The sequence below is a fragment of the Pseudochaenichthys georgianus genome, chromosome 16 (genome assembly GCF_902827115.2).
Source record: "Pseudochaenichthys georgianus chromosome 16, fPseGeo1.2, whole genome shotgun sequence".
Lineage (NCBI taxonomy): Eukaryota > Metazoa > Chordata > Actinopteri > Perciformes > Channichthyidae > Pseudochaenichthys > Pseudochaenichthys georgianus.
In genome coordinates, this window is record NC_047518.2 from 19,345,126 (window position 1) to 19,357,791 (window position 12,666).

At 40.5% G+C, this 12,666-nt stretch overlaps 1 protein-coding gene across 3 annotated transcripts in view; it reads left to right on the forward strand.

Annotated features, from left to right (window-relative positions):
• The window catches only part of LOC117460832 (RNA-binding motif, single-stranded-interacting protein 3-like), a 154,736-nt gene that overhangs the window by 125,210 nt on the left and 16,860 nt on the right, over window positions 1-12,666 (forward strand). For all 3 annotated transcript variants that reach the window (XM_034102421.2, XM_034102418.2, XM_034102419.2), the window contains exons 9-10: window positions 109-205; window positions 3,028-3,078. In XM_034102421.2, coding sequence (XP_033958312.1) covers window positions 109-205; window positions 3,028-3,078 — 148 coding nt within the window. The remainder of the gene's footprint in view (window positions 1-108; window positions 206-3,027; window positions 3,079-12,666) is intronic.

A 12,666-nucleotide genomic window follows, 5' to 3' on the forward strand; every position in this document is an offset into this window, starting at 1 on the left:
TGACTGCCGGTTGACTGTCTTTTAACCGTCTCGATTCCTTATTTAATACTTCCTAGTTGGCTAGTTTAATGATGTCAAAATCAAACATTTTCTTGTATGCTTTCATAGGTTCTACTCCTCGCCATACAGCATCTCCACCAATCGGATGATTGCACAGACGTCAATCACACCCTTCATCGCTGCTTCTCCCGTGTCTACATATCAGGTTGGTGAACAATCTCTTATGAATTTACGGTTCACAACCAGTGTTGAAATGCTGTAAGAGCTCCAAGATATCAGAGGGCACCTTAAACAGAAAATTCATTGTCAGATAAAGTATCATTTGTTTAGAATATTATCGCAAAGATTATGGTTTTGTTAAGTTTATTTCTTTCAAATGTAGCGTTCATTAGTAAACCGTTTAGTTAACTAAACTCAACTGCATTGTCCTGTACTAGCACTACTACAGAGAACATGTTCAAGATTCAGGCATGCATTTTGACCTGACAATAGCTTGCTGGATGGCCAACAGATTTGGCGAAGCGACAACCACAGACATGACAAAAAACCCCGAAAAGAAGCACTATAAAGTCTGTGTCTTTCACCAATCAAGAACATTTGGTGGAAACTTTGGTATATCTTTTACTGGGGTCCATTGTCTTATTATATGCCTATAATCCCAAGGACATACAGCCTTATAGAATAAATTGAAGTAAAAAAACTGTAGAGATGCATTAAACCTGAGCTTTAGTAATGGATATGAACATCTGTAATGGTAAAGTAATACAATATTTTATTTTTGATTGTGTTTTTTATGTATTGCCAATGTATCCCATACAAAAACAATCACTTAGCCAATCACACAAACCATCCTGCTGCTATAAATTCTGAGTTCTGGATTAAGTCGTGGACTTCGGGTCGTGGCTGAACCTGTCTCTGTCTGCGGTCCTGCCTTGGGTCTCGCCATGCTGCTTCCCTGATGGCTTCCACAGGATTGTAGCTGACATCCTCGTGGATTCATCTTTTTATTACAGACACATGCATTTCCTAACATTCGGTCTATATGCTGTAAAATGTATTATCTCTTCGATTTACACACGGCATCTATTGCACGTCTGTCCGTCCTGGGAGAGGGATCCCTCTTCTGTTGCTCTCCCTGAGGTTTCTCCCATTTTTTCCCTCTAAACTGTGGGTTTTCTCCGGAAGTGTTTCCTTGTACGATGTGAGGGTCTAAGGATGTCGTGTTTTTTTTCTTTTTTTTTTTCTCATACTGATATTCTGAACAATCTGTGCTGTTGTATTTGCTGTAAAGTGTCTCTACTGTAGGCTATTTTTATTATATGTACAGCACTTTGGCTCGACCAAAAATAGTCACCAAAAAAACATGAAATGAAACACAACGAAACATTACCGAAATACTGACCGTGACTGACATGGAGGGAGACAGGAAAAACAAACAATGAACCGACAGGGGAACACAGGGAAAGACAAGACTAAATACAGAGAGGGGTAATCACGGGACAAGAAACAGCTGGGTAAGGGAGGCAGAAACACAAGGGCAACAGGTGAACACAATCAGACAATCAGACAAGACAGAGGGCAAACACAGAGACAGGAATCAACAGACAAGACAGGGGGTGAACACTTTTCAAAATAAAAACAGGAAACTAGAGACAGACAAAACACAACACAGACCGTGACAATTAACACATTATTGGTTTGGGTGTTTACATGGGGTTTGCTGGCACACGAGCATACACATGAAACATATGGAACAATAGCCACCTCATCTACTGTAGAGTGAAGTTAAGAATTTATGTGGGATCAGGGATTTGGAAATATGTAATAAATATTTTTGAGCTGATGCCATTCACAGCAGTTCTGGTCCTTATTTTGACCACTGTTTGTGTAGTGGGCACACAGGTCAAGCAAGTAGAGCTTGCTTTTTCTCAGGAAAGACTTTAAAACAAAAATGGAGTTATCACGCCTCTCCACTCAGGACAATTCTTCGTCTAGCATTGATAAAATACAGGCTTATATTGCAGCATTCCTCCCATTGATCTTTCATTCTTAGGCACAAATCCTCTTTTTGTCTCTCTATGTTCCCACGTGGTGTATCCTCCCTCTCCCACACGCACCAACCCTACAAACTCATGTCAAAGCTGGTTGCAGATGTAGCTGCGTTTCTTTCAGATATTGACTCAGTACTTGATTCTTAATCTGTCAAACACATAGACTTTAAAACAAACGGCAGTCCTCCCCCCACAGATGTTCCCCTAGCACCGAACACTGTTGTAAACGAGACACATGCAAAGTCACGCCTTCAGAAAAGCAGAATTACACACAGAGACATCCTGCTTTTTGAGGAGAAACACAAGAAGGAATTAACCTTGCATTATGTTAACTCCCCATAGACAGACACAGGTAAGCAAACGTACACATGCACTCATTTAATTACTATGGATACCATGCCCTATTTACATGTGACTAAGGGGCCTTCAGGGACTCCTCATGTTGGGTTGGGCAGTAGGAGATGAAAGTGGTGATTTGTGCAGGCTTTGATGATGAAACCCTCCACTGTGAAGCCGTAATTATTAGACTCTCTGTGGTCTTCATATCCTCTTATAATTACAACATAACATACTGTATAGTGGACCCTCACATACTGCTGTAATATTCTTTAAGACACACTTCCGTAGGGACTGAGGCTCTGATATAGGCTTGTAAAGACTTGAGCTAATGATTCATTTTCTCTATTCTCCTCCTTGGTTTCCTCATTTTCACTCCTGTCCTGTCCTGTCATTCTGTCTTCCAATTGTCCTTCTTTATATTCGTTCCCCCTCAATTCTAGATTCACTTATAACCGTCTTCTTTTTGATCTTCCTTCTCCTCTCATCTCTTCCTCACCTCCCTTTTGCATCCTCCTACACATTCCCATCCCCTCCTTTAATTACTTTTTTTTCTACTTCCCATCTGACCTCTTTCTTCATGTCTCATCTTCTTGTTACCTATCTTCTCATCTCTGATCCTACCTTCTTCTCTCCATAGGTCCAGAGTACGTCTTGGATGCCACACCAACAGTATGTTATGCAACCTACAGTAAGTTTTTGAAACACACTCTTCTTTATTTTTTTGGGTCATTTGTTATCTTGTCCTAGCAGAACAATTTTCTCCATTATTTTCATCGACTTTTTTTACACGTTTTCATCGCAGTGTCTAACTTTCTCTCAGTACTGACTCCTTCAGGCTTTTTAGTCTGCCAAACTGAAAAAAAGCATGGCTCATTTAAAAAAGATAATGTGAATGTGTCATTTTGGCGGCCACAGGATCTCTTCGACAAAACCTTCAAATGCATCTATTTAAGGAAAATAGAGACAGATTGTCACGTCACCAGTTTTAATTTTAATATTTATCAATAGCAAATAGCAAATGGGAAAATATCACACCGTTGTTCTAATAATTGCAGCATGTGAGAGTTAAACCCAAGTCAGATTAAGAAAGCAAACTTCTCTTCGTCTGAGTCCTACCCTGCTGAATCAGCCTGTGAATAACCTCCTAAAAGCAGCTCGCTCAGCAGAGCAGAGCCTGTTTTCTATAATAAAGGGTTGCCCCCTGCTGGGTTGAAATGAAACTGCAGAAAAGAAGCTGCAAGTTTAGTCACATATGATGCCTGTAAGTGTAGTTGTACAGTCAATACATCTCCTATATCTCCCTCACACACACAAGCTCAATCCGACACAAACTTTAAGGTTTCCTTAGGGACTGTATAGTAACTCGCTCTGACATCCTGTCCATCACAAATACAGTAACTTCCTTCAAATGCTGTATTCAATCTCTATACCTTCATACTCTTTATCCTTTTCAGGGGAGAATAATGAACATGTATATTGCGGAAGTTTTCTTTTCACTCGTCTTGAAGATGACGTGAAAATAATATATTTACCTGTAGTGTCTGGCATTATTTTCAAAATAATTTAGGATTATTGTTGCTATGTCAGGCCTAAATAAGGCCTCAGCAGTTCAACCTCACTCACCGGTGATTATTTCTCAGCACAGCAGGTTTAATGGATGTGAAATTGATAGGCAGAATAGATTCGTGTCGGGACCATGCACTAACCTTGAGAGTGCGTGAGATGAACAATACATCTTAATCACCTCTTTAACATTTATTCATCTAAAGTGTACATTTATAATTTTCTATTAACTTTAGAAGTAAGATTCAACCAGCTTGTAAAACATTCATTTCATTTTTTATACTAGTGGGTTTTATTACACACCTGTTCTGAATGTCCTCTCATTGTAGACAGGGATCATATGAAGGATAAGGAAATGTCACAGTGGAAAAGTATTTGTTATTGGGAACATTTCAGTCTGAAGTGAGGGAGTTAATCATAAGACTAGTGCTCAATCCAATGAGGATTTCAGTGAGCATGGTCATCACGGCTGGCAAAAGCCTTCCGACACGCCACATTATCTGGACAGCCATGAATTTCCATGATCAATAGCAAATAGCAAATGGGAAAATGACACACCGTTTTTTTGGCACTGATTTTTTGGAATGGAGGAATGGGTTTTCCAGGACAGCAGTCTCCTTTATTTGAGATATTTAAAAAAAATACAGACACAGACATATTTTCATCGAACTGCAAGAGTGAGTAAGTTATTTTCCGGGCTATTTCATACCTGCAAATTGAGTTATGCTCCATAGAAATTGTCCGCTGTAAGGCGATGAGATACAGGCAGCACAGATATGGTATATCAGCCGTGCACTGAGGAATTCCAGCAATTCTGTCACAACACAATAGTTAAACTGGTTCCAAATTGTCTTGTCCCCCTCTCTATATAGCTCTCCCTGGATATCTGTCTTCCTCTTTGTCTCTATCTGCAAACCCCTAAAATGCTCTGTTGTCATGTTTGATTAAAATTATGTCTGTGAGAGAGGATAATACCCTTCTGTAAATGTGTTTTCAAACAAATGTCCAATCTAATTATCTGGCCGGCCACTTGATATGACTGCGCAAGTCTTGGGGAAACAAAGAGAGGGAGACATGGGAAGAGAGAATAAGTTATTGGAGAAAGAGAAAATAAATAAATAGGAGAACTGTGTGCCTTTGACAGAGAGAGGGAAAGCAGAGGAAAGAAGGGATTACAAAGAACAAATCGGGAACAAAGAAAAGAAAACAACTGCTGCAGAAGCATGTCTGGGCTGTGCGCTTCTGTTCCCCAGCCTTGTCTCTGCATAGTCAAAATCCCTGTTAGACAACAAAGGCAAATGCTTGTCATTGTATTTCCTGGATACAGAGGAGCGTGGCAAATTAAAGCTGCGTCTGGGAGGGAGACTGAGAGAGACACAGCGGCTTAATTCTGTTCCTATGGTAGCAGAGGCGTCCTCTCCGCTGTGGTTGCTGGTAACTTTGATTTATGGCGTGCGCTCATTGACACATTTAGGTTGATGCACAAACACACACACACACACACACACACACACACACACACACACACGCACGCACACGCACACACACACACACACACACACACACACACACACACACACACACACACACACACACACACACACACACACACACACACACACACACACACGCAGTAACACACCTATACACACAGTGAAGTGCCTTAAGGACTGTGTGTTTCTAAGCCTTGGTGGAATGCCCAGATTACTTGAACTCCCTGTCTTTACATCTTAATTAGTGAGAGAATGTCTTTGTGCATAATTACTCACAAATCCCCCTACAGAAAATGAATGATTACCCTAACCATGCATGGCAAGAAAGAGAAGGGAAGGCGGCTTATTGGGGAGCGCTGTAATGAGACATCCAAAGAATTGGGATTTCGGATCTTCCTGAGTTAAATTGCTATGTTAAACCTATTTGAGCAGACAAAAGGGGGGGGGGGATAATGTGTCGGAAGAAAGCACAGATCAGTACATATCTAAGCCTCTATAGTGCACAATGCTGCGTTTGTTTCCTGTTCTCTTAAAGGGGCCCTATGATGCTTATTTCAGGTTTTATAATTGTATTTTGTGACTCTGTTTACATGCTTCATGTTCAAAAAGCTCTTCTCTTCTTCTCATACTGCCTGTGCTGCAGCACCTCCTCCTGGTTAGCTGGACGGCTCTGTTTTGATTGTTCAACCGTTTCCACTGCAGGCCTCGCTCGGCCTCGCTCGGTTTGGTTAGGCCTTATTGGGCCCGGCTCACTTTAATGCTGGGCTTCCATTACAGTTTAGGAACTGGGGCAGTTACTATAGTAACGCAGTGTAGGCGGAGCCGTGACGTCATCTTCAATGAGAGCCCCAGAAAAACAACACAGCCGTTAGCTCTTAGCACTCAGAGCTCACAGCTCCTCATATCTGTTCAGAAACTAGACAAAAGTTAAACAAGTACAAACCACAGACTGTCTGTGTCATGGCGAATACAGTCACTGGTTTATTTATGTCTGTATAGGCCGTTGTTGTGAGTGTGGACGGTCGGAGCATATATAACGTTAGCTTAGCCAAGCTCCATTCAGAAAACAAGAAGTCTGCAGACTTGTCAAAGCATTAATTCATGGTTTTTACTAACCGGTATCAGTATGTTGTTACTTCGGCATCATTTTGAAACGTGTATTACAATTAAATCACGGTCAAATATGTTCATCTTGTTGTAGTTGTAGCCCCCTTGCCAGCGATTCTCTCTCTAGTTTAGCATACTCAGCCCGACTCAGCCTGGTTGTTCCTGGCCCTAGAACCACGATTTAGTTGGGCCAGAAAAAAGGTGAAAAAGTAGCCCCGGGCCAAAACTAGGCCAAGTGGAAACGCAACCAATAACGGGCCCCGCACGGCTCGGCACGCTTAAAGCGAGCTACCCGCTGCAGTGGAAACGCGCCATAGAGATATGTGCGCACTTGCATTACCTTATGACCTGTCAGCATGCAGAACACATGCATGTTAACTTCATGTAGAACATTTTTGGAGAATATTTATTTGCTGTACAATGTTAAATAATATATACATCAGGTTGTAGTTTTACAGTTTAAAACCATAGTCCTACCCTGCCAATTTATCCCTTTTAGCACATTTTCAAACTCAGTCTCTGGGCAGGTATATGACTGACAGCTAAAAAAAATAGTTTAAAAATAAAAAAAATAACTTTGTAGAGTAATACAAACACGTCTTCTCAGACCACCGCACCTGAGAGAGAATTAAATAATGTAGATTATATAGACCTGCATGCTCGCCCACACAGATAGCTCCCAGCAGCAGTTAATGGTTTTCTTCCTAAACGGGTGTCATTATCACCAATACTATGTATGTGAGGCTGCAAAATGCCTGCAGCAATCTGCTAGTCAGCTTTACTTGATATTGGAAAAATTATAGCAGAAGAAGAGAAGGAGGGAGAAAGACAAAGTTCAAAGTTGAAGCAGATCTTGTATTTTTCTCTCTCTTGTCCTCGGGGGAAAAGATAACTGTCTGTCTTGCGCACTCATTTATTGCTTAGCCTGGTAAAAAGATGTCTGATACATGAAAACATACACACTAACACAGGCTCAACACACACCCACTGTGCCTGCATAGACACGCAAACATAGCAAGTTTAACACTTGTACAGCTGTAAATCAAAGCAGATAATTAGTCATTGTGCGTTTTCTTTTTGGCCCTATGTAGCGTTCTTTCTGAATTGAATCCTGCTGTGAGATTGGATGAAGCGAGAAAGAGTGAGGGAGGATGAGAAATCATTAAACGTATTATAGAAGTATGAAAAGCTTGGGTATTAGCTAGATTCTGGCTGCTGAATTTACCTGCCGGAGCCAAAGCTTTGTGCCGGTGTGTGTGTGTGTGTGTGTGTGTGTGTGTGTGTGTGTGTGTGTGTGTGTGTGTGTGTGTGTGTGTGTGTGTGTGTGTGTGTGTGTGTGTGTGTGTGTGTGTGTGTGTGTGTGTGTGTGCGTGCATGCATTCACTTGTGATGTTGAGGACAGTGTTGACAGAGCATCAGCCAGGCGGCTTTGTACTTCAAACAGATCTCTCTATAAAGACAGCAGTCAGGAGGAAGAGCACTGTTAACAGTTCTCACTGTACTGTGAGGGGTGTGTGTGTGTGTGTGTGTGTGTGTGTGTGTGTGTGTGTGTGTGTGTGTGTGTGTGTGTGTGTGTGTGTGTGTGCCATGGTTTGCAGACTTAAGGATCTTCACGTACAGATCTGCAACTGTGAGCAACTCTGACAGACTGTATGTGTCTTCAAGAGGAATGCTTCACACAGCTAGAACTTTCATTGCTCTGAGTGTGTATTGGTGTGTGTTTACCTGTGTGCTTAGGCGCTTTCACACCGGAGTACTTTTCCCAGAAATAGTTCCGATAGTTCCCAGGATGTTGCGTTCACACCAAAACATTTCGGGAACCTTTTCACCCCTTTTTAGTCCCTGCTAGAGAGCAGGGACTTTCCTGGGGAGAAAAAGGTTCCAATTTCTAATTGGCTGGGCGAATTGTAAACCACGCCCCGTAAAACTCGGAAAAGTGTTTGTGAAGCCGCCATTTTATTTCCTCGCATTAGCATTATTAGCATTAGCCCAGCGCACCAACGGAGAGAGACTAACTTATGGCAACACAAAATAAAACGTGGTATCGTGGAGTGATGATGAGGAGGTGTCAACACTTCTGGCGAGTTACCCGGAGCTTCGGGTGGCGATTTACTGCCACCCAAAGTCCCAGACTCCGGGGGGCTCCGGGACTTCGGGTGGCAGTATACCCCGTGAAGTTGTTTGCGGCCTGCCAGTAAACCCAAAGCAGAAGAAGAAGAGGTGATGTCAGCGGCTTCGTTTGCGTAATCCTCCCACAGGGACTTATTCCGGTGTGAACGCGATTTACTAGATAGTTCCGGGGAAATAAAAGTTCCGGGGAAAAGTTCCGGGAACTTTTCCTGGGAAAAGTACTTGGTGTGACAGCGCCTCTTGTGTTGTTGCGAGCCTCTTTATGAAACCCTATAGCCGACTGCTGTACAGCTATGCCTGCCTAAAATACCTAGATTAAATTAAAGTGTTTGTGAAGCCGCCATTGTATTTCCTCGCATTAGCATTATTAGCATTAGCCTAGAGCACCAACGGAGAGAGACTAACTTATGGCAACACAAAATAAACAACCCAGTCTCACGGCATTTCGTGTTCACCAACACGATTTTTAATCTATTGATTCGTGTTCGCCAACACGATTTGCCCCTTTTTTTCGTGTTGCACAGCACGATTTTAAAAGCAATGTATTTCTACTGCCTGCAGCACGTCTTTTTCTCCGGTCGGGTCGTGGGAGACCGGAAGCTGTGTGGTTCATAAAAACATGTTCTTAGTCAATATCAAGCCACAATTATTGCTTTTATTTTAAATTGTATAATTTCGGACTTTTGTTGCCGTCTCTGAGGAAAATAAATGGGGCTCAGAGCCTCAGAATACGGAAATCTGTATTTTTAAATATTTTTTTCCTTCTAATTTGTTATTCTTTTCAAAATAACACACTGTTATTTACTCACCAATAACACACAATTATCCTTGCTTTTATTTATTGGTTTAATTCCATAATCTCGGGCTTTTTTGGTGTCCGTCAGGAACTGAATTTCAAAATAAAAATAACCGGAAACAGACGTAGGCCTATAAGGGACATTTCGAGCATCATTGCGATTGTCAACATTTCTGAGTTTAGGATGGCCGAAGACACTACACTACCCATAATCCCCAGCTATCGTTTAGGACTACAGTCCCCGTAAGGTTACGTAGAGCGTCAAACAGCTGTGTGAAATGGAACGAAACCACGCCAGACTGGAATCGAACGCCCCCCCAGAACTATACATGCTGGCTATTGTGTTTCGCAAAATGTTCTATGGACGTCTCTACTGAACGTTTTCGTTTTTCCCACAATTAGAAGTTGCCAGTATTAAACACATTGGTGTTATCAAATGTAAAACATATAATTAATAAATGGGTGAAAATCGCTTGTGTCCATAATGCGCAGCATTAATATATACCCACATGACAGCTCATTGTTACTTTGTAATTCTACTCCACGACAATTCAGAGGTTAACCTGGTATTTTTACTCCACTGCATTTATTTGAGTTACTTTGCAGATTCTGATTAATTATGTGAAATATAAACAACCCTTAAATCAGACTTTAGTTACACGTGACCTGAGTAAAATTCAGGTAAGGTGATTGTCAAGTGCCAACAATCAGGAGAGATATTTGATAGTTGGTGCTTGAGAAGACTAAACATGTATCTGCAATTGACATGAATGGAAACGACTAATAAAGTATATTCATTACTCGTTATTCTCTACTAATAGTTAATTAAAGACTATATATTATGGCTATTTTGCACATCCCTTTCAAGATTTCAAGATTTTAAAGGTTTATTGACATATCATATACACAACTACGGTGTAGTTATGCAATGAATGAAACACTTGGGTCACAGGTTCCTCAACAGTGCATTACAAGAAATCTATCAATATGTGTGTACCTCCACCATTAAACTGTCATATTCTGCACATTTCTTATTCTATCTACATACATAAGAGTATAATTCATATGTATAATATCAGTTAAAATAAGTGCTTCAACATAGTTAACATGGCAGGAAAGCAATATACTAGACGTTAAGTACTTTGTCAGGCTTAATAATTATCTGTAGATAGATACCCCCAAAGTTGTTTTCTTATTTAAAAGAAGACCTTAATCTGTTATTTAATGTTTAAATAAAGGTTAATTCGTTTTTCTGTTTTGCACCTCCTCCTATTAATATCTTTGTACATCCTGCACTAAACTGTTTTATTGTAGAGATCACTTATAGTATCTTCTTGATTTTTTATATTCTATATTTCTATCACAGACCTTCTACTTTCCCCCTATGAAAGTATGTACTCTTCATATTTGTATTCAAATAATATTTGATGAAAAAAATATTAAGAGTACATTATTGTTTTTATGTGTTATATTATAACAAGTAAAAACAATAATTCAATAACGTGCTTTAACCACTAGGCGGTGCACACAAGGTACACACAGCCATAATAACTTTGTATTATTAGTGTAGGACACGTTTTATTCATGCTTTCACATAATTTTACAGCATATTGCTATACTATTTCAGACTCAGTATTTACATTCTTACATTCAAAGAAAATCAGTAATATCTTTAAAAACTACAGTCCTTTTATATCAGCTGTGCACCGTTATGGTGTAAATATAACCTATCTGTGAATTAGATCAAATGTAAAAGTCAGCCGAATTAGTGTTGATACTGCAAGGAGACGTATTGTGTGAAGAGAAATTGAAGATGTTGTTTAATTGTTGAATATATTTATGATCCACGTCAAGTATTCAGTTTCGGCAGCATTTTCTCAGTTTTTCCAAAGGTCTTCTTATCAGGGCTCTCTAAATAAAGAACTACGGCAGATCTGTAATATACAATGCAGCCGAACCGTGTATTAGAATGCCGTTATGTGATGACTTTCAAAGAGAAAAGCAAGAACACTCGGAATTAAGTATTATTTTATTCTTTTAAAATGTTTTCCGGATTTCATATCATATAAACACCAAATCCCAGCATGCATTGCGGCTAAAACATCAGCGAGCTTAAAACCATAGCTGAGGATCTTGGGTAATCGCTCGAAATACCTACGTCTGTTTCCGGTTATTTTTATTTTGAAATTCAGTTCCTGACGGACGCCAAAAAAGCCCAGAGATTATGGAATTAAACCAATAAATAAAAGCAAGGATAATTGAGTGTTATTGGTGAGTAAATAACAGTGTGTTATTTTGAAAAGAATAACAAATTAGAAGGAAAAAAAATACAGATTTCAGTATCCTGAGGCTCTGAGCCCCATTTATTTTCCTCACAGACGGCAACAAAAGTCTGAAATGATACGATTTCAAATAAAAGCAATAACTGTGGCTTGATATTGAGTAAGAACATGTTTTTATGAACCACACAGCTTCCGGTCTTCCTCGACCCGACCGGAGAAAAAGACGTGCTGCAGGCAGTAGAAATACATTGCTTTTAAAATCGTGCTGTGCAACACGAAAAAAAGGGGCAAATCGTGTTGGTGAACACGAATCAATAGATTAAAAATCGTGTTGGTGAACACGAAATGCCGTGAGACTGGGTTGAAATAAAACGTGGGATCGGTGGAGTGATGAGGAGGTGTCTGAGCTTCTGTGCCTAAAATACCTAGATTTAATACCTGTGTTCTTCTAACTTCCTGTCTCAACACGCAGCTTCAGAGGTGCTGACTGCTCTCTGGAGCGATGCTGACACATATCCGGTGATGCTGTCTGGGCTCATAGGAAGTGCAGTTAAACAGCTATCACAATTGAACAGTGTTTATCTCCACGGAAATGTTGCCAGGCACCTCGGCTCAGAGTTTGAGGAGTCTCCTGTTAAATGCTGTAGAGAGTCTGAAGCCGAAAAGGAGAGCGCATCAAGGTGGTTGCGGGCATCAAAGCCCCTGACGTTGAGGAGATTTACAGTAAAAGCCTTTCTGCTCCACTCAGGGCCATGTTCTTTCAGGCCTACCAGGCTCACAGTTTGCAGTCATCAGACTTAACTGGGTTGGAAGTATTCCTTTAACTAATGTATGTCTACAAGCTGCTTGTCTTACAAAGCTATTCTTTAGCTGAATAGCATAAAAAACATCCTTTATACAGTGGA